General features: G+C 30.6%; 1 protein-coding gene across 1 annotated transcript in view; it reads right to left on the bottom strand.

Annotated features, from left to right (window-relative positions):
- Positions 1 to 26,824, bottom strand: part of LOC145324527 (neurexin 1-like) — a 45,177-nt gene continuing 18,353 nt past the window's right edge. Inside the window, exons 7-20 of the mRNA XM_080167110.1 lie at positions 23,925 to 24,060; positions 22,506 to 22,626; positions 19,707 to 19,741; positions 18,668 to 18,770; positions 14,038 to 14,089; positions 12,448 to 12,477; positions 9,786 to 9,863; positions 8,944 to 9,045; positions 7,673 to 7,767; positions 5,485 to 5,530; positions 1,602 to 1,664; positions 1,067 to 1,162; positions 545 to 635; positions 1 to 164 (exon numbers count right to left, since the gene is read on the bottom strand). Coding sequence (XP_080023236.1) covers positions 1 to 164; positions 545 to 635; positions 1,067 to 1,162; positions 1,602 to 1,664; positions 5,485 to 5,530; positions 7,673 to 7,767; positions 8,944 to 9,045; positions 9,786 to 9,863; positions 12,448 to 12,477; positions 14,038 to 14,089; positions 18,668 to 18,770; positions 19,707 to 19,741; positions 22,506 to 22,626; positions 23,925 to 24,060 — 1,212 coding nt within the window. The remainder of the gene's footprint in view (positions 165 to 544; positions 636 to 1,066; positions 1,163 to 1,601; positions 1,665 to 5,484; positions 5,531 to 7,672; positions 7,768 to 8,943; positions 9,046 to 9,785; positions 9,864 to 12,447; positions 12,478 to 14,037; positions 14,090 to 18,667; positions 18,771 to 19,706; positions 19,742 to 22,505; positions 22,627 to 23,924; positions 24,061 to 26,824) is intronic.

The following is a 26,824-nucleotide window of genomic DNA, read 5'->3' on the forward strand; positions in this document are numbered from 1 at the left end:
CTAAGAAAAATGAATCCGGATTGTAAAGTGTAAAATTTCCTTAAGAAGTTTAGGTTGTCCAGGGATGTTAAACTGATGATTCTCATTGTCCAGGCTGTAGCTTCCTTCTCCACCCTTCCGTGTTAGACTTAGGTAGTGCCATTGTCCGTCGTCTACTCGGTTACCTAGGATAGAAAGGTACTAGATAAAGGATATATTGATAGATAATCCCAGATAACTAGATACATTAAGAAAAAGGGCTATAAATCCTAAAAAAATATTTTTCTATGGATCATGCTTTAGATATTTGGATAAATATATAGATAGATAGATAGATTCCTGACATTCTAAGTATAACATGTCCTGTCCCCAGAAATGTAACTATATATGTTAGAAATATACATTGATAGATAGATTGAAAGATAGTCAGATACCTGGCATTCTTAATTTTACATGCCCAGTTCCCAGATTATAATGTAACAATAGATGATTGTTAAATACATAAATAGATAGATTGATAGATAGATTTATAGATAGATAGATAGAAAAATGGATAGATAGATACCTGACATTCTTAGTTTAACATGCCCAGTGCCCAGATTATAATGTAACCACAGATGGCTGTCATAAAGTTCTATTCCAAAGAAATGTCCTCCCTAAAAAAAATAATGCAAGATTTAACAAGAGTATCTTTATCAGTAAATAGCGCAGTAATGACAGTAAATTAGGAAAGACTTTTTCAAAAAGGTCTTGTAAATAAATTATTGATAATTATATAAATAACTTTTAGACAAACAGATGGATCTATAGGTATACAGAGAGATAGATAGTTAAATGTATGACTGTCCAGCAGAATAGAGGATAACTTTATCAGGCTTTAGAGTTCTTATTCTTATGCATAACTGACAGACAGATGCATTATAAAGATGGACAGATATACATATCAATATACAGATAGATCCAGCAGAATAGAGGATAAGTACATCAGACTCCAGTGTTCTTATCCTCAATGATAACTGACTGACAGACAGATATTTAGACAGATAGATAGATAGGTATATCAATAGACAGATAGATGTATACGTACCTGTCCAGCAGAGTAGAGGATAAGTCCATCAGGCTCCAGTGTTCTTATCCTCAGTGATAACTGACTCACGCGTTCATCTCCAAAGCCGGGAACAGACTGAACATAATTCATTTATACTATTCATACTTATTATTACGTCAAGAATTGTTTTAGATGGTTGAATCTATAATAGTTTTAAGTTATCTTCTAAAGGGATATCCCTTATACATATGAAATAAGAACTGAAAGCTAACTTTAAAAAGGGAATTAGGAGAACCCCACATGGATATTGCCCGTAGGGGATAGAATATGTTTCTTCAATAATTTGGAATAAAGGTAGGTGGGTTTCAGTGATCCATTTATAGGCATAAGTTAAAGCATCCGAAATAGACACTACAAAACTTGTAGATTATATTATATTGTTATAATAGTTTCATATTTGGGAATGGAAATTTGGATTTTAAAACTTTATACTAAGTTATCAAATTACTGTTTGCTACTAATTTCCTTAATATAGCCACAAAACAAGAAATAATAAACCTAAACCAAAGCTTACCAAGAATGCTTGGGGTCTTGTAAAAGTAACAGCTCCGCTGGTTGTATCCTCATATACTTGTCCCTAAAAATTTATTTCTCGAATCCGGTGGATAGAAACCGGTTCTCATCCATACGAAAAAACTATGTCTAGCACCGAATTATATCAAGCTCTCTACGAAAATAAAAATGTACGATCATAAGATTAAAACCAGTTTTTTAGCCGGTTCCTTCGGCACCTCGGGGCTAAAAAACTAGTTTTAATCTTATAACTGTATATTCTATATCCGCGGAAAGCCGTTTATAATATTAGGTAATATAGAGTACTGGAATACCCCCCCCCCCCTTATTCTAAACTTATTAGTTTATGAATAGCAGTTTCGCTGTAAATGTTTGATTGTATAAAATCCTCTGATAAAACAGAATAACGTCCAAAACAAGGATGACAACATCCATAAGTAGCGAAGCACAAAATTTCGTGGATGGGACTGACGGTCATTGTTGTTTTCTAAAAACGACGGGAAATTTAATTTTGATATCTTTAACTGAAAAAAATTTGAAAATCGATTAATAAACACCAAAGATATGGGGGAAAATGTGAAAAATATAAAAATAGCCAAAAACCTGCAAAAAGGCAGTCTGACCGTCATTGTTGATTTCTTTAATTGAGCGGAAATTTAATTTTTATATCTTTAACTGAAAAAATTTTGAAAATCGGTCTATAAACACCAAAGATATGGGGGAAAATGTAAAAAAATATAAAAATAGCCAAAAACCTGCAAAAAGGCAGTCTGACCGTCATTGCTGTTTTCTTCAAACGAAGGGAAATTTAATTTTGATATCTTTAACTGAAAAAAGTTTACAAATCGGACCATAAACACCAAAGATATGGGGGAAAATGTAAAAAATATAAAAATAGCCAAAAACCTGCAAAAAGGCAGTCTGACCGTCATTGTTGTTTTCTTTAAACGACGGAAAATTTAATTTTTAAATATATCTAACTGAAAAAATTTTGAAAATCGCATCAAAGATATGAGGAAAAATGTGGAAAATAAAGAAATAGCCTAAAACCTGCTAAAAAGCCGTCCGACCGCCATTGATGTTTTATAGTTAATTGTGCTCCTTAATGATGGGAATGTTGTCAATAAATTTCAGCTTTCTATCTTTTATAGGAGCTGAGTAAATCCCATTTCCCCCATAGCGTTACGGACTGACGGACTGACGGACGGACGGACAAAATGAATTATAGAGTAGCTTCGCTACTAAAAATCATTAAGTATCTTAAGTATCTTTAGTGCTGTGCTAACCTAACACACCCTGCCTTAACAAAATAAAGGATAAACAAAAATTACCATGAAAACGGACAATGCAGCGTTCAAATAGGACATTGAGACAAGTAGAATCCACTGAGAATGAAATCCTAGCTGTTCCTTCTTGCCAGATATTTCAATTTTAAGATTTAAGTTGAAAATCATAAAATTCGCCAAATATACAAGGCAAATCTACTTTTAATACAGGAAGATAAGATACTTTTTTTTTATAAATCATACCTGTGAGGACTCTTTTTAAATCAAATAAAATCTTAACCATGTAAAATTCATGAAGCAGTTGTGATTTGACTTGAATCTGGTTAACTTGTCTTTGTGTTTTACTTGTTTTCTTAACCATCTCAAACATTAGGGCATAGAATTCTTAGAATAGAGATGTCTAGAGACACCCTCTATAAATTAGCCAATAGAATGACACTGGAAGAATAATCTGACTTTTTTTAGTGGTAAAAAAAGGAAAAGATTTTAGCTCAAAAGGGCAAATTGTTTTCATTTATAATGAGTCAGCTATAAATAGATGCATTCCTTAGGATAATGCTTTGCTTGGGTAAATCATATCCTGTAAAAATGTATTCCCGCATATAATGTGAAATACATAAAACAATTTCCTTATACTAACGTAACAGGATGTTTGTCTGTGTGTTTGTACTGAAGAATCTCGCTAACTGCTGAACTGATCAGGTTCTCCTTAACAGGGTAGCTTCTCATAAGTCCCAGTAAGGTTTATAACTATTTACGGGGAGGGTACCACCACCCTCCCATGAGAAATCATGAAAAATCTAAATTTTTAAAAAGTATTTGAGAGACTTGAATGAAACATTGGTAGGTATCATAGAGACTTAAAGAGAGACTTGAATGCAACATTGGTAGGTACGGTAGAGACTGGAACAAAAAAACTATTTAAAGTGGCACTAGAGGCCTCTAGGGGCGTCGCCGCTAGTATAATAATAAGTCAACTATGAATATTGTATTATTGTTGTATTTCTTAGGAAAGAGTTAGCATTGTATAAATCAGATTATGGGTTCAGTTTGACTATCTAGATATACTACACTGTTTGTCCTAGTCCTAGCATATAGGGTAGCCTAAGATTCGGCACTATGTTTAGCAAGCTTGAGATCTTCAGTGAACTTGATGTAACAGACCAAAAAATCTTGACTTATATTCATCAACCAGAAGGAGTTAATCTTCTAAATCTCTGATTGGTACCAAACAGTTAGATCAGGGAAATGGAGTTTTGGATGTCTTGAGAACTAAAGTAAGAAGAATCCCTCTCCTCCATCTATTGTTATGATCATATTCCCACTCAGCACAGACTTTAGGTTCCACCAAGGCAGCAAGTTTTTATTAAGTTTAAAGCTATACAACAACTTAAAGCAGAAGAGACCACGAAAGAAGAAACAATAACTTGAAGGAAACCTTAGAGAAACAGAGCAATAGACATACTTTAATTCATAATGACCAAAGGTACATTTGTTACAATCATAATTATTCTTTCATTATGTTAAACAAATTTAATTTAGAAAAGCCTCTAAAGGAAACAGATTGATTTTAGATTATTACTTAGCATATTTATATTATAGAAATACTTGAAAACACAATATCAAATATATGAAGCCTGGATAATCATTATACAGTCAAGGAACCAAATGACCTGTATAATAATATCTAATATATGGTCAAACTGGACACCAAATGTGTCAAACTTAAAAAAAATTCTAGCATACAAACACCTTTGTTTCTTTTATTTGTTATATACAATCCATTAAAATAATGCAGATTGAACATAAGCAGGTTTTTTTCTAGGGAAGGATTGTTAGCCCCACCCAAACCCATGGACTGGGGGAAGTTTCAGCCCTTAATTAGTTCAAAATATTTCCACATAATTTTACTTACTATATGTTTTATCATATGTTTCATATTATATGAGAGAATAGATATGATTTACTCAAGCAAAGTTTTAAACTAAGAAATGCTTATATTTATAGGTGACTCATTATGCAAACAAAATGAAACATTTTACACCTTTGAGCCAAAATCTGTACACATCTCTAGCAATAGCATAGCCAGATTGTTCTTCCAGTGTCATCCTATTGGCTGATTTACAGAGGGTGTTTCTAGACATCTCTATTCTAATTGTATACACATTGTGTAAAGAGTTCTATTCCCTGATGTTTGTTATGATTAAGAAAACAAGTAAAACACAAAGACAAGTTAACAAGATTCAAGTCAAATCACAACTGCTTCATTGATTTTACATAACTAAGATTATATTTGATTTAAAAAGTGTATCAGAAGCATGATTAACAAAAAAAATGGATCTCATCTTTCTGTATTAAAAGTAGATTTGCCTTGTATATTTGGCGAATTTTGTGATTTTTCAGCTTAAATCTTAAAATTGAAATATCTGGCAAGAAGGAACAGCTAGGATTTCATTCTCAATGGATTCTACTTGTCTCTGGGTCCTATTTGAACGCTGCATTGTCCGTTTTCATGGTAATTTTTGTTTATCCTTTATTTGGTTAAGGCAGGGTGTGCTAATTTAAAGAAATCTTTGGATTGAAAAAATCTATTCTTACCAGTATAACATCTCTTTGAATATTGTTGTTTGAATGGTCAGCACATCTAAAAGTAAATATAATCTAGTTTATTCTTTCATTGCAGATATTGTCAATAAATCCCTGAAAAGGACTTTTGAGTGTGTATTCATTTAAATTGTGATTTAGTATAAATAAGACGTTTTTACATTTAATTTGTGAGTGTAATGTGGGCCCTTGGTAGGTTTTAAGCTATCTACTTCAGAAGTGGAATGAACGCCCCAGTCAAAATCAACCAACTCATTAAACCCACGAATCCACTCTTAATAATATGGTAAGTTTTTTTGGGGTATAGTCCCTTTCGTAACATCGCACCTTATGGGACGATTCTTCGTATTTTTCACAGTAGCTTTTCTCCTATTTCTAGCCACTGCGGGGATCTCTAACCCTGCAGGGCCAATTACCTAACCCTGTGGGACAACAACCTAACCCAATATAACCTAACCTAACCTAAAATAACCTATAAAAAAGCCATTTTAAAAATACAACGAACGTTACGAAAGGGACTATTCCCGTTTTTTTTTGTTTGATGCAAAAGATCTGTAAACTGTCTCGAGAATAGTAATATATCATTTTTGCAAAGGCTTTAAATACATTTAGTGCTAATTACCGTTTTTTTCTTGCCTAACATAGATAGAGGTTTAAAGTTACTCGATTAAAACAAAACGTACGGACAGACCTTAGCTGCAAAAAAAAAATAAAAAAGTCAATGGAATCTAAATATTATTATATAAATTTGTGTTATTGTATTAGTAAGAATAAGTAATAACAATTATTTATTTTCTCAGAAATAAAGTAGACATTTTTTGTGACAGTAATAAAAATGTATTTTTGACTTGGTGTTTTTAAATACATTATATAATCTTTACCATTAAAATTTTAGAACACCCTTTTTTCCCTTTTTTGTAGTTATACATTACAATTTTTTCCTCTATCATTTTTCCTTTCTTTTTCCCTTTTAAAGTTTTTTCCCTCTATTCTTCTTTTTAACTCATATTGTCTTTCTCTTATTCTCTCTCCTCTTCTGCTTTAAAATTATATTTTGTATTTACTTATTTACTTTTGTATTTTACTTATCCGGTATCCTTAACTCCTGTGGATAAAGGTTGCGCAACCAAAAGTGCTGTATCATCTAGAATTCTCAGAACACCAGAGTAGGCCACAACAATGGAAAAAATATTTGTGGATATATTGACACAGGAAAATGTGTCGTTAAGTTAGGTTGCTAGAATGAGCCATATTTATTGGTCAGTTCTTTCACTCAGTAGAAGGGAAGGGTTCATTGGGTGGATGGGATTTAACTTAGCCAGCTACAAGTACCACTTTACTAGAATACATGAGAATCTGGTGTGACATCCAAGTAATGATATATCAATTGTCAAAACATATACATTGTTGTGATAGCGTATATACTCTATAGCTATGAATTATATGTCTAATAAGGATAGCTATTCTATGGTAAACATAGCAGACAAAAGTTTTAATATTACAATTTATAATGCTATCTATATGTTTTATTGTGTCCATAGAAAAATAGCCTAAAGCCAATCATAGAGGAAAGAGGACATTTAATCCTTATATGAAGGTATCATGATGTCTCTCTGTGTGTCTGTCTTTCTTTTTATATGTGTATCAAAGGATCTCACAAACTACTGAACCTATATGGTTCTTCTTTGAAGTGGGGCTTCTCTAAGATCCAAGGAAGGGTAAGAGTACCTCAACCATCCCAAGAAAAAAAAGTCCTATAATAATAACCTCCATTTTTTACTTTTAGTTTTTTTGAATTAGATAGACGAATATCAAATAAGTTTATTTAATCAAAAAAAAGGCTTAATTAGGTTTATTAGAAAATTAGGCAGTATTAGCAATCTGTAAATTGTTGACAAAAACTAAATATGTATATAATAAAATACTTGACTTACGGGCGTTCGTACATACCATAGTTATAGAGAAGCTGTGCTATTAAAGATAGAAAGATAGATTTTCATTTTAGCAGGTCAACTCCAGTCAAAGTTAATTGGATAAACTTTTTACATACATACACACACACACACACACTCACACACACACACACAAACACACACACACACACACATTCCTACTCACAATAACATATCAAAAGTATAATATTGTTACATAGTAGATATAGGTTTCTAATATTAAGGATTACCTGTACTCAAACTTTCCATGGGCAGACACTAGAGCACTTTCTTCTTTAGCCAGCTTGATTAAAAATAATCTTATGCCATCCGCTTGTAGTACAGCCTAAATAGAAATTATTTTCCGGTATGGCTTATATCTTGTTTTCTACGAATATAAAAATGGACAATTAATACTGGTTTTAATCTTATAATTTTACATTTTCATATCCGCAGACATCTGTTTATAATACGATAAATAATTATTCTTATTGTCATTATTTGAGCGTGATTAGGATTAATTTTAATTACTTTAGACTAAAACTGTAGGGTATTTAATGTAAATTTTGTAGTATAGCTTAAACAACCAGATATATTGATAGTAAAATAAACTAGATGTCCTGGGGGCGTAGCCGCTAACAACAGATAAATTGATGAGAAAAAAACATATATAAACAGACAAACATATTCATATGAATAGTCACCATAGGACTTTTAAAATTCTTGGAATCCTGATTTGAAAAGTTGAATTTATAAAAACTATTTCACAGGAAAACTAAATTAATTTATTTCCTCAATAGAATACAAAATATATTTATATAAAAGAGAAAGAAACTATTTTAGATAAAAGTTTTAGGTATGTATTTTATTCTCATATCTTTTTTAGAAATAACAAAGACATATTTTTACTTACATTATAATTAGCGGTACAAAAGTTTTATTGTGATAAAACATCCCTTCCTAACTGTAGTTCAACAAACAGACAGACTGGCGGATAGACTAGCAGGGTAATTTTCCATAAAGTGCCTGTCGAACACTGAAATCCACACCCGCCTTTAATTCTAAAACTATTTCTAAAAAAACTTTGCGGGGCGCATACCTACCCAATGTCTTATATGCCATAACATAACCTGACCTTAACAAACAACAAACCTAAAACAAGGCCCCCTTTTAATTTTTTTAAAAAATAATAGTTCAGTGCTCATTAAGGCACTATGAGGGACAGCTTGTTAACATGAGTGTGGTGGCGTCCGGGGATCTAAGGGATATGACGATGGCCGATAAATAAATGTATATCCACAATCATGATACACAAAATTACCCCTTCAGTAGAATGCAATTAGAGGTTGAGACTTTTGGACACTCAACTTAATGAACCTACCAATCAAAATTCATTACAAGTCTCTAAAGTTGTTAATCCAACGAATAAGAAAAACCCTATTATAAAACTTTGGGGACTAGTGTAGTCTAATGTCCCTCCTCCCCTTTCTTGGTAGCGTCGCTTTTCCAAAAAATAACTTACATTCTTGAAGCATCCAATAAAGTTAGAATTCTTGGATATTTCAGGATACTGAAAAATTTTGTTTATCTCAACAAATTTTGTGCTCACACCTCCAAGGAAAACCTACAAAATATTAAAAGTAGCTTTCTCGTATTCATTCGAATCCGGTGGATAGGAACCGGTTCTCATCCATACGAAAAAACTATGTCTAGCATCGTATTATATCCAGCTTTCTACGAATATAGAAATGTACAATAATAAGATTAAAACTAGTTTTTTTAGCCGGTGACTTCGTCACCTCGGGGCTAAAAAAACTAGTTTTAATCTCATAATTGTACATTCTATATCCGCGGAAAGCCGTTTATAATACGATGCGAGAAATAACTATTATCTGATTCTGGTCTATTTCTGAAATAATTATCAGTTATTTGTCTCTATTGTGAGATAGCCTGAAGACAGTTAAAGACTTTGTCATAGCAAACATTTTTAAGAATAACGTGTCTAACATGGTATAAGTAAAGGTAAGCGAGTTATGGCTTCAAAACCTTCTAATATCTGCTGGATTAGAACTGGTATTGAAAAATCATATAGACAATCATTTATAAAAAATTAATACTAGTCTTAAAACCGAAATTAATGTCATATTTTTTCTTTCTGCGGAATGCTGTCTATAATACTATGCGATAAAAAAAACAAAACATTATTCTATAATATAAATTTAGTAAGATTTATTTGTCTGACGATTTTAGATAATACTGGTTCATTTTTGGTTGTACTTTTTATTGATACTTTATAACTAACTTGGGGCGGTTTTAGGCTATATTTCCCCTTAGAATGTAGAGACAAAGCAACTAGTAACTTACATATGAGGAGGCTAGCAGACTGTAAACCCCAGGACTTGTCCATCTCTCTCTGTGCACTGCATCTACTTCCAAAGTTACCTAGCAAAAAAATCATAAGATTGACATTTACAGAAGAGTTGATAATTTTAAGTCCATGCTATTTTGGGGTCTTGGAAAATTTTCTTTTAATATTAAGAAAAAAACCTAAATATTTATCAATTTATTGATACTTTTTTTGGGGGGGAGGGAGTTTGTGCATAAACATGGGTATTTTTTTTTGTTTTCTGGATTGGTTTAATTTAATAATCTTTAATACAATTTCGGACAAAATTAATGGATAAACATGGTCGGACATATGAATGAATGACAATATATCACTGGAAAAAAGACATTTAATTTTGGACTTACATTTCTATTGAAATTTGGTTTCCACTATACAACTTTTATTTAATCAAAATAAAACTGGAAACAAAATTGGTAGATTATACATGAATTATATAAAAATTATTGTAAAAATAAGACATAACAAATGGACTTATAATTGCGATATTTATTACAGAAACATATGTGACAGTACCAATTCCCAGCCATAGTAAAACATTATGTATAACATCGTATTACAAACAATTTTCCACCAATAATAAAATAAAAATCTCAAAATTTATACCAGTACAATTAGCCCGGGCCTTGGGCCCCTCGGGCTTGACAAAACTGGGTTTAATTAATTTTTCTTCTTATTATCCGCGGAAATCTGTCTATGATACGATGCAATAAATAATTATGTGCTGATATAAAACAAGTACGAAAAGGTGCAGATATTGAGTGCGGAGACACGTACAGCAGGTGCTAGATTTTGTGCAAATATATGTTTAGTGCGTGGAGCTAAAGTCATATAATCAAATCTAAGTTTTTAAAGCAAAACTTTTTATCATAATTGATTATTCATATAAGCTTAATGGATGTAAAATATACCTGGATATTATGACAGGAGAAAAATCGTCCTCAATTTAGGATGCAATATCCCCTCGCATTTATCCAGAAGGAGGGGATGGGGTAAAGGAGAGGGATGTGGGAGATTGTTATTTTAGACCGCTACAGAGTTCACTTTGTTATAGAACATGAAAATCTGTTGTAATATCCGAGTAATAATAAATCCATTATTAGCTTTGACTTTCAAGCTATTGTTTTTTAAATATAATTTGATTCACATGACTTTAGCAACAAAATATAAAAGGTGCATAAAGTGATTTGTGCATATTAATACAAAGAAAAGTAATAAGCATTCTAAAAAAAGTTGTCAAAAAAAGTTAAGGGTTCTTTTACTTATCAAATCAAATTTAATAAAATAATATTTCTAAAAAAAACTATCGGTTACTTCATCTACTAAAATAAACAATTCATTTTTTAGATTACCTTTACTTTTCAAATCAAATCATAAAAAGGTTATTCAAGAATTGTATCATATTTTTAAGTAAACAATTTTAGAGTTAGGAGAGAAAATCCCACGTAACACGTTAGGTCTGGTGAGGTTTTATCATATTGGGTACTGAGCTGGATCTTTAAATCATTTTAGTGGTGAGCCAGATCGGGGTGAGCTAACTTTCCACCAATGAGAGCACAGCATTTTATGAAATGCCGCGCTGTGATTGGCTGAAATTCGGCTCATCCCGATCTGGCTCACCACTTAAATGATTTAAAGATCCAGCTCTGAATAGCCCCGCAACGTTTTGGTAGCCCAGGCATAAAACCAACAGGGTTTCTCTCCCAACATGGGCTAGGAATTTAAAAAGAAGAAAAACTACCTAATCCCTAATTTTCACTTTTTATAAAAAATAAGGAGGGTGGGGGGGAGGGGGTTAGGGAAAACATAAAGTAATACTTTTGTTTTAAAATACCCTTGTTATATTAGGTTAGATTAACAGCCACGCAAGCAAAGACGGGGCTCTTACATATTAAAGGAAATTATATATATGTTATTTTTACTGTTCTAAACTACTTAACCTTAATTTCTGAAATCAAATTGTATAATTTAAGAAATTAAATTCAAAATCATTCTTGAATAACTTTTTAAATACTGGTGCAAATACAGAATATAAAATATTTTAAATCTTTAATTAATTTTATTTGAATTTATTTTCAATTGTTGAAAGTGTTTTAAATTTGATTTATGTTTTAAATTAATTGATTTTTTTTATTAAAATAGGTTTTTTATTGTTTTTATAAAGTAATATAGAAAAGCAATACAATTTCAAAGTGCGAGTCAGATTTCTAGGCTTAAAAAGTAAAAATTATGACAATTGTTCAATGATTAAATAATGTATAAGCCTAAAAATGTTAAAATGATAAAAAAGATGCTTAAACCACTTATTTTATCATTTTTGTGCAAAATAGGACAAAAAAATCACAAAACATTATATGTGTCAGAAAAGTCTTAGAATTTGTTGTATTTTTTTTAAAATAAAAAAGTCAAGATATTTAAATAAATAAGTATTGAGATTAATATTTATTTTAATTTTTGTTTTATAATTTTCAATATATATTAGTTTAATTTGTTTTAAATTTACTTTTACAGATTCAAGATATATAATCAGGGTTCGGCAGACGCAGCCACTCAGTGACTGAATAGTTGCCAAGCCCTGCAAAAGTTTATAAGATATATATGATACTGGTTAATTCTACTTACTTTACACACAAAAACTGAAGAGTCCTGTAGCTAAACACGAATATTTATTTAGATGGGTGGAAAAACCACCTTGATTTGCCCTTCCAAAAACTTCCCTTTCCTCCCACACCTTACTTTTCATTTCAAAGTTAAGTAAAACTTTTTTGGGTTTCTATTGGACGTCCTTAGAAGTTATGTACTTTTTTTACCTCCATGGCAAAAATCTCTTTTTTTTTTATCAATTTTTGTAAAATATAAAATCTTGACAAACTGTGAAATATACTATACACGTCCTGTTGTCAGTAGGTCATTATTTCTGTTAGTTAATTAATGTTAAAAAATCAAAGTAACTGTCTGTTAAAAACTCACACTCAAAGTTAAAAAGCTAAAAACTGTTTAAATAGTAAGATGTTACCAAAATAAAATAAATTGATTTATCTTTGCTATTTGAACAAAACCTTTTTTTAAATCTTATTATTCAAGACTTACACAAGTTTTAAAATACCTAAATAATACTAGTGTCAATGCTTTCAAATTACAAATGTCACATAACAAAACTGTGTTTAAAGCATGTTGAGTTTTCAGCCAAATTGTGTTTCTTTAACCTCATTATTTGCATAATAATTTAAATCAATTTAAAAGATATATTTTCAATACTATAATGTGATAATTAGGTTAAAATATTTGATTATTATAATGGAATATTAGGCCAAACATAACTTTAGGGACCTATGGACCAATATGAAGTTTTATCTTTCAAAAAAAGCCAACTTTTTTAATGTAAATGTATGTATAAAAAAAAATATGCTTCAATTGGACATATGCATATATTAAAATAAGAAAAGTCAAATTTAGAGCTAATAGGACATATTACATCATACACATTTTTAAATTCAGGGATGATATGCCATAGCAGAAAAGTATTTTTTTGTAGTGACAAGATTATTTCATTATTTGACATGGAAAACTATGACGGCAAAATTTTTAAAACCAAAAAAAGTCCGGATTTCAAAAGACGTTATCCCAAATTATGAATTTACAAAAAGTAATTACAAAGTAAGGACTTTCAGCAATTTTGAAGGCAATTAACAACCAAACAAAATGCCTAACTTTGTTCGTATACCATACATCCCTTATCTAAATTATAAAATAAGGTGTAAAAGAATAATTCAAATATGTAAATTTAATTCTCCTAAAAATCTTATCAAAGTATTGAAAATATATATTTCTGATAAATTCAAATTTTATATTTGTCAAAAGTAAAAAAAAGGTGAAATTCAAACTTTTGATTAAAATTGTAAAAAATTAGTTTGAGATAAAGGTTATTAAGATGCACAGGTAGGGAAATGTTTTCTGAAGAAAAATGATCATTCAATCGCCCCCACCCTTCCTAAAGAAATGAGGGGGAGTAAAGTATATTTTTAGCTTGGTTTAGACATACCCAAAAGAAAATATAACATCTATTCAAAGTTTTAAAATATATTCTTTAGAATACATTTCCCTGTCCTGTATGATGCAAAGCAATTGGTTACAAAATCTTCAATGTGTCTTTTTTTCTTTCAAAAATTTCAGTTGCAAAAATTACTTTTTCGACAAGTACTTAAAACCTACCTTTTCACTTTTTCTTAATATTCTTACGGAATGCCATTCGTTGTCGTTAAACCTAAACAAACAAATAATTGTTAAAAAAAAAGTAAAATTATATGCAAAACAGTTATTAGGGTGAAAATATTTTTTTAAAAAGCAGAAATGTAATCTATGATTACGGTTTTGTCCCTCTTAAAAAGGTAATGTATGATTCCATTTTCCCCTCTCTTCGTAATGATATCTTGTTGGCCGATATGAATTTTATAATCCCCCAAAAAATCATATTAGTCAAGAAAGAGAAAATGGAAACATTTTTAGATGAAAAAACCCGTAGATTTTATTTCTGCTTTTATAAAAAAGTTTTACTCTCCTAACTGTTTCAGTAGCACAACAATTACAAGCTAAAAAATCAATAGATTGACAACAAGAAAAAATCACTGAAAATGAAGATAATTAGTATTTTAAAGACAAAAAGACGGACTTACGTATTTTTTCCAACTGATATAAAATAGCTACGCTGATTCAAAGTACACCATTACAATACAAAATAAACTTATAGCATAGCATCAATACAAAAATTAAATATTAATGTATTTATGTCATTATCTAACATTTACTATAAAGAATAAATAAGAATCACAATTCTAGAATGACATAACTGTTAAATTGGGGCGTTTGATTAGATTAAGTGATTTTTCCGCGGTTTTATCATATTACAAATAGACTATTATTTTTTTTATTATAAAAACTTATTTTAGGTTAGGTTACATATCTCGTGGGGATAGTACACCAATAGGAAAAAACTAACTTATTTTGTTTTTTTTCTAATGAAATAAAATAACAAATCTAAATCATAAATATACTTGTAAAAGTGGTTGATGAAAGACAATAATAGATTAAGTAAATGGCAATCCCATCAAATTCTTAACTATAAAAGGATAAATAAGAAATGTAATTGTAAAGAGTGACAGAACTATTATATACATAAATAACACTTTTATATTATATTCTTTTATTTTTCTAGTCTTTTCCACAAGTGAAGGGTGGAAGACTGATACCCCCCCCCCCCCCTATTAATAAATTGAAAATATGTAGGGGTTTAGCTTTTTTTTCCTGTGCTTAACCCCTGTGGGGCCACCAATTACTCAATATAACCTAACAAATGAAAAACTACCCCACATTTGTATTTTTTCTCAAAAAAGGTAGGGGGGGGGGAGGGCTGAAAAAGGTTGCTTTGTGTTGTCGTGCCTATTTTCATCGAAATAAATATATCTTTACATTCTTTATATTGAGGATCAAATGTAAAAAAAAACAATGAAGACCATTTGATTTTATAGCAGTGAAGCATTTTAGCAGGCGCACGTTTTGGGCTGATAATGCTCGATCAAGTGTTTAAATGCTTTAAAAGACAGAAGACAACATGGTCGACTACTCCCCCCCACCCCTCCCTAAATAAATTTGTAAAACCTTTTTAAAAATCTAAAATTTTGCCAAAAAGTAATATAGGGGCGAAGCCGCTAGTGTTACCTAAACTAAAAGTTAGAATATCCTAACTCTGGTAAGTGCAGAAATTACTCTTCTTTTATCACTTATCTCTAATAGTAACTTTTTGGTAGAATCCATTATTTTCATATAGGAGACTTCCTTTTAGACTTTTTCTCCTTGTATCAATGTATATTAACTAACATGAACGCCTCTAGAGACACTTGAAAGAGGGGTTGGGGTGGACCAACCACCTTCAAGTTTAGTTTTTTTTAAAGTTTAAATAAATTTGGGTAATGTTTTTTCTTCCCACATAAAGAAGAGCCATATCGGTCCAGTGGTTAGCAAAATCATTCTGTGGATATAAAGATTAACAAACATTCTGTTAACATTAGACTTTATATGACTTTAGAGGCCTCCTAAAAAGTAGTTGTTTCATCCCACCCTCCTTAGAATAAATTTAACAAATATGAAGTTTATTTTTAAAGAAAAAAATATTTTTAAATCGATTCTTAACTTTTTTTTTCACTGCCCCCCCCCCAAAAAAAAAAAAAATCTCTCATCTATTTGAAGCTTCCCCATAAAAAAAATGTCATCCATTGGTTAACAAAATCTGTCAAATAAAATGTGGGGGGGGGGGGGGGATAGCTCCTTTTCAAGAAAAGGATTTGATACTATTTCTTATGTAAATGGACAACAAGAGACATAGTTTACACAAAAGCACAACCCAAAGGCTCAGATTTGCATCTTTATAAATGTTTTTTATTCCTTTTTTACGTTATAATTTGCTGTCATTATTTAACTTAGTTCTGTACAACACTATTGGATTAAGTAACACCAAACAGACAATTAACTCTTTGATTGCAAGAACTATGTCTTGAAGATCTAACTGTGCTTTGTAATGAGTTGCACCTGTTTAGGTGAAAAAACATTCCTCCTACTCTAACAATTAAAGTCTTTGATTATGACGCGGTATCAAGTCAAGATTCAAAGCTATTGACGAGCCAGTGCGCTACTTATTAAGCCATGGGGTGTCCCATAGAGTATCAGTTAGCGCACTACACTGTGGTTGGGAAAATCTTAGTTCAAGTCCCCTCATAGATATTGCACTTGAATGACAAATGCTGTTGCAATTTGTCAGAATATAATCACGCAACCTTACATTGTAAGGAGGAAGATTTGTAGAATACACTCAGCTGTGCGCGAAGCTTACCAATCTCAAAGGTCAAAGGATTCTCACCTCTAATCTCCTCCTGCATCTGAATCCTAACTTCAGAGAATCAAGGCAACAAACTTACTTACTTATAAAGCCACAGTCTTGGATATGTTGATAGAAATAATTTTTCTTATAAATTTCTCAGCTAATGGAAAATATCACCCTTGTTCTATGTTATAAAACTGTAACAAAAGAAAAAAAAAAGAATACTTGTAATTATTTTTTCATTATTTCTCTTGACTGAACATCCTTTTTATATATTTATATTTATCCTTCTTTTATTATAAAGATAATAAGCTTCTCATTTTTGTTATGTTTAACTATAATTTTATCTTGTTTTATTATTTTCTTTTTATCTTTCTTACATTTTTTGATATTTCTTATTATATAAAAGTTATCTGTTTATTAATCTATTATTTTTTCATTATTTTGTAAGTAGGAATTTAATATTAATATCATAAATAATTAATAAGAAAATATTTTCCAAGAAGAGAAACATTTTAGTTTCCATCATGTTTTCTTTAACCCGCCTTTATTTAAGAAAATCTACTCAATAATTTTAAGCATTTTCTACTAGATTTATTTTTTCAAATTTTGATATATCGTAATTATTTAAGAATAGGGTAAGCTTAAATACTTTAGTGAATGCAAGCAGCAATTCTCTTAAAGGCCTCTATGGGTACTTTAGAGAAAAAAAGGGTTGCCTCCTCCCATCTTATATTAAAAAGGATAAAGGGGGAGTCTTTTTTTCTAGTTGTGGTTTCTCTTGGGAGGAAAGTGATACACTTCCTAAATAGTTATAAACCTTCCCAGTACCTATGCAGAGTTTTACTGTATAGGTTCAGCTGTTGACAAGATCCAGCGGTACATATAGATTAGACAGACTCAACTTTTATATGAAATATTTTTTTATAAATGGGGGTTGGGGGGGAGGTAAAGGATCAGATGAAAAACAAGATATATTACCAAATTTCTTTCCCTCCTTTTTCTGGTTGAGATGTAATCAAATGGACAAATTAAATGATTATTTATTTATTAAAACTTACTTATTCATAAATAATATATTTATATATTTTATTTGTAGATTGTTAGATATAGTTAATTTTGTATTTAAAATATATTAATACTGTATAATCTACGTGTCATTTTTAACAGAAAACTTACTCTATAAATAACTATTTTTTATTACGTTTGTTTGATAATTTACTTTATACATGCATGATTGTTATTTGTGCTTTGTTAATTATGGATTTTATCATCCTTGTTAAAATTTGAATTATTTGCAAGAGTTAGAATGAACCAGGAAAAGAAAGAACTTTGGACTGTAAATAACTTTGGTGGTACCCAAAGTTTTATATTAGTTGGCTTAAAAACTCTGGGTATTCCTAAGTAAATCTGATTGGTTGGTTAAAACTAAAAGTGTACACACTTATAAACCAATAATTTTAATGAAAGGGGAAATTTTTAGGAAAAGTACATCAATTTTAGAATTGATTGTCTTATCAGAATCTACTACAAGAGTTTGACTTGTATAAAATCTTTACAACTATGTAGAAAGAAAAAGAAAGAAAGAAAGAAAAAAGAAAGTGAGAATGTTTTCTAGAAAAGATTGAGATTAATTAATTCTTTATCTGACTCAGCAGTATCCCTTTACACATTTATATAAATAGATAGATAGATAGTTGAATAGATAGATAGTCAGTTAGATAGATAGATAGATTCTTATCTAACTCAGTACTGCCTCTTTACACAAATAAGTAGATAGATATATAGAAATAGATAGTTAGATAGATAGCTAGATAGAGATATAAATAGATGATATAGAGCTGTACTTTTTTTTACGGTTAAGAGCAAAATTTATTCACATAAACTTCCTTACTACCCTTTTTTTATAAATATAAATTCAGATAGTAAATAGATGTATAGAAAAAATAGATAGATAAAGAATGTATTTACCTTGCTTTGCTAACACCAGTTTTCAATCTTCCTGTTCCAATTCTTAGGTCCAGCTTTAGTTCTCCATTCAATAAACTTAAGGCCATGTAGTTTCCCTCGTATGCTAAAATAAGAAAATATAAGATTAATTTAGCCCATTCCTCTGGCCTTTCAGGGCCAACAAAACAGTGATTATTTCTATAACTATGATTTTACAATAAAATTTAGAGATATGAAACGGGTCCAAAGCCTACTGGAATGATACTTATATTATTTGGTTATTGAATCAAACACTTTGATTAGTTCAAACTAACATTAATTAAACACTAGACTATAAAAGTTGGAAAGATTTTTAATCAATATAATAGATTTGAAATCTGCATAAAATTTTAAGGATTTTTTATAAAATTAGTTTTTTTATATAATTCTTTATTTAAAGGCGCAAATACAAATTAAGTTAAATAATTTTGAGATCTGTGATTGGTGGATTGAAAACTATCTGCGCTCTGATTGGAGAAGCTAGAGTGACGTACATCATTCAACCAATTAGAGCGTAGGTAGTTTCCAATCCAGCTATCCTATTGGTCAAAATTTATTAACTTAAATCGTATTTGCGCCTTTAAATAAAGAATTATATAAAAAACGAATTTTATAAAAAAATCCTTAAAATTTTATGCAGATTTCAAATCTATTATATTGATCTTTAAAAACTTTTATAGTCTATTAAACACAAAAAAATCAATATAATATTGTTTTAGGGATCAACAATGGAGATACATTTATGAATACTGATGAACAATAAATGATAATAAACAAAATTATACCTGCGGTAAATTATAATCATTATCGTAGAGGTTTGGACACTGATGGTGTGAACCAACCAATCAAGAAAATAATAGAGGTATCCAAATTTTAAACGCCGACAAAATAAAACTTTAGGTAACAGTAAAGTTCACAGCTCAATGTCTCCTACCTCTGTAAACATATAAAAACTTATAATCGGACGTAAGTTTGAACACACCCTAACTATAGAGTAGCTGCGCAATTAAAAAACAATTACCAGAAAAATAAAGAAGTCCATTGCTTGCATCAGTCCTGAAAAATAAATAGAAATATAATTAAGATAAGTTCAAAAAAACTTACGTTTTAAATGAAATAATTTATCATCAATTAACTAACATAAACATATAGAAGAACAAATTGCAAAGGACAATCGAAAATTAAATTATTAGCAACAGACGGAAAATAGAAAATCTGTAACGAAAAGTTAACAAAAATACATATAAACAAAATTTGGAGATCACTGTTTTAGAGGTTCTGAAAACTTCATAGTTACCTCCAGGGGCAATTGAATTAAAGAAGGGTGGGTTGACCCTCCATTTTACGTTTTATTTTTATAAAGAAAAAGTAAATACATTTTTTTGGGGGTAAGGGGAAGGGCATTTTTTTAGATGGACGGTTTCTCTTTAAAAAAGGGGAGGTACTCCCTCAAAAAATAACTATCAACATTCCATGTTACTTTCATCAGCGGTTTTAGAGATCCTTTAGTACAAACACAAAGACACATAGACACCATGTTAGTTTCAAACAAGGATGAGTAATAAATACATATTTTTTTTCATTCTTATGAAGGCAAAAGCAAACAATTTTCTTTTCCTAAGGCGTGAAATATAAAATAAACTTAATAAAAAATTGCAACAAGAAAAATTACTTTATATACCTAGATCCATTTGATATTAAACAATAATGTCAAATTCCAAAAGCATTTGTTAACAAAAAAAATGAAATAGTTTTAAGTAGAAACAAAGCTTTTATATGATTATAGATTGTAGTCAAAGGGAAACTTTTTTTTTCATGTGTATGGCTATCTATCTATAATACAAAGTAGAACACTATATATCCCTCTGAAGCTAAAGATCTCACTAACTGCTGGACCGATTAGGCTCTTTATTTCATAAATATATGTACTGGTCATATTATGTTTTAATTAATTTTTTGGGAAGGAGCAGGGGTAGGGGATTACCCCAATCTTGTAAAAATAAAAACAGTAGCATTGCGTCTTTAAGATAAGTACATGTTTCCTTTTTAATAGAATCCCTTTTAGGATGATACCATCCTTGTTTTAGTAAACTCTACAAAAATGTTTTGTGATTTGATTTTCTGTTTTTTTTTTAATTGCAGATGCCAATTACCAAATTGGAAACTAGTCTGTTTATTATCTTAATTATCTATTAACCCATTTCTAACATAATCAATTTGGGTCAGTTTTACCACAAAAATCTACAATTTAATTCAGAAATAAAGTACGCGAGTCAAAGATATCTAGAACGACTGGGCCTATATGAGAGCATTTATTTTATTTAGGTTTAAGACAACTTTTTTGTTAACCAACATTTTTGTTTATATTAATATCATCGCTATGCTTTCAAGATCAACTGAAATCCCCTCCCCAAAAAATGGAGTGGTTAAAAAACAACAAAATATTTTTACTTTTTTCTTTTAATTATTATTATGGGCTATGTTAGGTTAGATTAAAGTTAGAAGTTTTATCTAAAGGGAATGATGTAACGCCGGAATAGGGCAACACAGAGTGAATACCCGATAAGGATAGGACCCCGTATGGTTAGAGCCCCCCCGCAGAGGCTAGAAATAAGTTTTACAAAAATTTGAATAAGCGAGTAGGGGTTCAGTGGTAAACGAACAGCACCATTTATGATTCCCCATTTTTAAACTTTTATTTGAAAGATTGTTATTGTGTTGTTTTGTATGAACTTATGTAATTAGTTAATATTATGTAAATCTAATTACCAAAATTAGCAAGGTTGTTAACATTCAGATACATAGATAGATAGATAAATTAAGAGAGAGAGAGAGAGAAAGAGAGATAGATAGATAGATCTATGATACCTGCAATCAGATAGATAGATATATTTATATGCAGATAAATGGATGGAGAGGAAAAAAAGAGAGAAAAAAGAGAAAAAGAAAGATGAAGAAAGAAATAAAGAGAGAGAGAGAGGCAGAGATGGATAGAAAGATATGAAGATTAGCAAGGTTGTTAGAATTTAGATATATAGATAGATATATAAACAAAGAAAGAAATAAATAGATAGATAATATTTAGATAAATGGATAGAGTATGATAGGATATAGAAAAGAGAGAGAGATAAAATAAATAGAAAGATATGAAGTAGACTAAAAAATGATAAAAAGAGACAAATAAAGAGAAAAATATCAGAAATCAGAAGTTTAATTGGCAAATTAAATAACTGAAAGTAAATATAAAAAGAATAATACATTATGAAAGTATAAAATAATTAACCATAATTTTAGCCAACTTTCCCTAATTTCCCAACTAATTATCAAAACTTGGAATTTCAAGGTCATATGTGGGCACAGTCACGGATTTAAAGGAATAAGATAATGGCAGATAAATTAATCATTGTACAGCACCAATGATTATAAACAAAAATTTCACCTTCTGTAGATTAAAATAAGTGATTAAAACATTTGAATACTTAGATTAATGAACCAAACAATCAAAATCAAAAGTCCCCTCTCTTTCTCTCAGGCGCAGTCCTGTTAGACAAGTAAGTATTTTGTTGACATACAATTTTAATAGTTCACGTCGACACCAGTTGTTTAACAACAGTATATTAGTTATTTACCGCATCGCATTATAAAGTTTTAAACAGCTTTCCGCGGATATAAATACGTTAAAATTGTACATTTTTATATTTATAGAAAACTGTATACAATACGATATGTTACCTGATTTTTCAGTATGGCTTAGAATTGGTTTTAATCTAACTGATATTAATCGGTTTTAAAGCCATACTGGAAATATAATTGCACTTACTTGAAATAGAAAGAAATTGTATCCAATTCAGCTAGTAGGGGGGCTGACTTGGGCCCAGCCTTGGCAATATCCACAGAGAGATAACTTGAACCCCAAAATCGCACAACTTCGTCTTGCAGCTCTGAAATAATAACAAGGGTGATTAGATTAGATAGTAACTAATAGATTTGTTAAATGCGTGCGAGAGGGGTTAGTAATCATTCCAAATATTCTATTTCTTCCCCCTTTGTTAAAAACCAGTCCAAATATCTCAGCACATGTCTGTAAAGCAAAATAAGTTAAACTGCAAATTAAACAAATCCCTAAAGATTTTATTTACGTTCTACCATCGTTGAAAAATCGCCCAATGTCCCATCACTTAAGATTCCTGACGACTGGTCGAAATTTATTGTTCTGCTTCTTGAAGATTTTTATTGCAAGCTATTATACGATAAAGTGCTATCCTTATAGAACACGCTATGCACGTTAAAAATGCACGATCTTATTAAAAGCTTAACAAACGAGGTTAATAGACAAACAATGAAAAATGCAACCAATTACAATTCAAAATTATTAATCAGACCCTATAAATTATACATAATTAGTTTAATTATGCTTTGATTAAAAACTTTTAATTATGCGTAGCTATTCTATGGCTATAAGTCACTCTTTAAAAGTATTTTAGCTGTAAACTTTCCTTTTAGTCCCTTCCTATACTTTCTCTTTCATGCATGATTTTACTTTAAAAATACAACGTAATTAACGAATATTTTTCTAAAACTTTAGTCCTTTTTTTTCTAAAAAACATTTTTGTTTTAAATTTGTTGTTCTACTTATGGACAATGACATAACTGTCCTTGTTTAAGAAACTAAATAATAATCAGAGATTTAAGGAATAAGGCAATGGACAATAAAATTGTGTACATCCCCAATGATAAACAAAATTAATCTGATGTTGATTTAAGTTATTGATTGAATAGTCTGAACTAGTTTGGAACCAAAAATTCACAATTCAATGAAAGAACTTAAAGTTTTTGAGCCAACAAATAATAAACCGTGGATACCAGAATAACTTACAGTCCAATGACCCCTCAATTCCTGACAATACTAACTATATTTTTATCATTTTTCCTTCTTAAGTATTTTTCTAACAGTAATGCATGAGTAAAACTGTCAGTAAGTTTTAGCTTCTTATTGCTGAGTACATAGCATCCAGTGGCTCTGCATTTAAAGGTAAGGGAGGGTTTAGAAAATATCCGTAAGGCTTGAACTTGAAATTGAAATACCCTGAAACAACAAGGATCTATATGAGGCTACCATAAAATAGAGAAGCCAAATGTTTGTGTGGTATGCTATTTCGGAAAGGTAAAAATCACCTTATTACTTATTGCGCTACGTACAGAAAAAAATCATCCTAATCCTATCAATATAGCATAATACCTTGCTGGCACCTAGCACCGGTAAACCTTGTGGCAGAACAGTCGCACTCTGCCCCATGATCTAGGCTGACACACAGACCATTGTGTTGGCAAGGGTTCTCATGTAGGCAGTGGTCAGCCTGGGTCAATCTTACATCCTAGGATAGATAGATAGATAGATATGTAGATAGATAGATACACACTCTGCCCCATGATCCAGGCTGACACACAGACCATTGTGCTGGCAAGGATTCTCATGCAGACAGTGGTCAGCCTGGGTCAATCTAACATCCTAGGATAGATAGATAGATAGATATGTAGATAGATAGATACACACTCTGCCCCATGATCCAGGCTGACACACAGACCATTGTGCTGGCAAGGATTCTCATGCAGACAGTGGTCAGCCTGGGTCAATCTTACATCCTAGGATAGATAGACAGATAAATAGAGAGATATATAGATACACACTCAGCCCCGTGATCCAGGCTGACACACAGTCCATTGTGCTGGCAAGTATTCTCATGCAGACAGTGGTCAGCCTGGGTCAATCTTACATCCTAGGATAGATAGACAGATAAATAGAGAGATATATAGATAGATAGATACACACTCAGCCCCGTGATCCAGGCTGACACACAGACCATTGTGCTGGCAAGGATTCTCATGCAGACAGTGGTCAGCCTGGGTCAATCTTACATCCTAAGATACATAGATAATAGAAAACTTTGACTTTCAAAATAATTTACTTTTAATGTCCTATCCCTCTCAGAAAATAAGAGATATAGATAACTAGATAGATAAACATATAGAAGCAAGCTGCTTCTTTTTATATACTAAAGTAACAGGATGTCTGTTTGTCTGTCTGTGTGTTTGTACCAAAGGATCTCGCTAACCGCTGAACCGATCGGGTTATCCTTAACAGGGTAACTATACATAGGTCCCGGGAAGGTTTATAACTATTTTGGGGAAAGTTACCACCAACCCCCAACTAAGAGAAATCGCACCAAAAAGAATTCCCCCCCCAAAAAAAAATTTTTTTTTTACTTTTTCTTTTAAAATCTAAAAAAATAAATTGGGTTATCAAATTCGACTATCCCCTCCTCAAGTGCCCCTAGAGGCCTCTAGGGGGCGTAACCGCTAGTATATAAATAAAGAAAAACATTATAAATACAAAATAGAGTGTAAAAATAAATACATTAAGATATACATATAAATATTTGTTCTATTTATATATTGAAAACATTTAAGATATTGAAAAATACATATCCTTATTAGGTGTTCCTTCATTTTCGCCATTTGTTTTAGCCAAAAAAATTATTTTCAAAAAAAAACTTATGAACAGAATTTCTGATTTAGGAGATATAATGCCCAATTCTTTTTTCGAAGGTATGTCCAACTTCTAAAATAAAAAAGTTAAAAGGTAAACAAATTCGTTCTTAGGTTAGCGAGGTCCTTCGGCACAGACACTTAAAAATCCTATTACTTTTGATAAAGAGTCAAATATGTAGAAAAACACCCTAATATCTTCGCCTAAACACTCAGAAATATGATTATTATAATTATTCTTTTATTCATACTGTTACAAAGTTGCCAATATCCATAAAAGCGAAGCTCCGAAACTGTAGAGTTTAAGAAAAATAATCTTGATATGGTTAAGTAAAATTGATTGTTTCCAGATATATAAAATTTTAAATTTAATATCGACGGTCAAACGACTTATTTTAAAAATGACACCGAGTCATAACTAAATACGTTAAAACTACATAGGTCCTACTACTTCTATGTCAGGTGTTTGAAATAGATTGTTAGTGAAATTGAATTGCCTTGGCTAAAACAGACATAAGTAAATTTTAAGAACATTTAGGACTTCCAAGCAATTAATGCAATTAAAGGATTCGTTGTCTGATGGGTATTTTACCGTATAAACTTCATAACATAGCAAAATTTTATTTAGAGATACACCAAATTAAGATCGCATTCAATTTGGATATCCAGGTTACTTTGAAAATAGCTGCACTACCAATTATTGCCCATTGACCTACCCCTTCTTTCCTGGATAAAAATAAATAAATACTTATGATAACTTTTATTCATATTGCAAAAGGGCAGCCATACTTTATTGACAGATCAATAATCATAATCTGATAAATATTTATTGGTGTTTTATCACTTACACTAAATGTATTTGAATTTTATTTACTAGTAAGTTATTCTCAGGGAGGAAGCGGACATTAGACTGTAAACTGTTAAAGGTACCCTAAGATATTAATTATACACTCTCACTCATTTGCTGGCCTTAATCTTTGGTTAATTTTATTAGTACTTGATTGGCTTTTTAAAACTAGCAATATCCAACCTTTTCAACCAATAGTTTTTATCTATAGAGCTTATGATTTTTTCAATGCAATCAAAAATAATATTTTTTTAGTTTATCAAGGTAACATTTGATACTGGGTTCCAACGCAGGATTAGGACACCAAAAAGTGGTTAGGCAAACAAATTACACCCGTATTATTTTCCATTTATTTCAAAAGTAAACGCGGGATTTCTAATTTTTAGCATCAAATTGCAAATCTGATAAGTAAAGGAAAATAAAAAAAAATAAGGATATATGCTAAAAATAGACATAATTTACACAAATACATTATTTCGCCAGTTGAAAACCAATTATCATTATATCTAAGTTTAGTATATATATAATGCTTTTTAGGTAAGGATATGATATGTAATATCCCAATTAGGTATAATAAAAAATAACTTTTTAAGAAATACAATAAAGGGGTAATCCGTGATTTACTGACAAGATTAATTTACGTTTACCAATACTCATAGTGTGCATACACTTCTGCAAAATGTATTATATTATCAAATATTGACAATAGCAAATTATTACTACAGCATAGATTACCCTCTTATTGA

The sequence above is a fragment of the Acartia tonsa genome, chromosome 7 (genome assembly GCF_053477335.1).
Source record: "Acartia tonsa isolate MP-2025a chromosome 7, ASM5347733v1, whole genome shotgun sequence".
NCBI classification, from domain to species: domain Eukaryota; kingdom Metazoa; phylum Arthropoda; class Copepoda; order Calanoida; family Acartiidae; genus Acartia; species Acartia tonsa.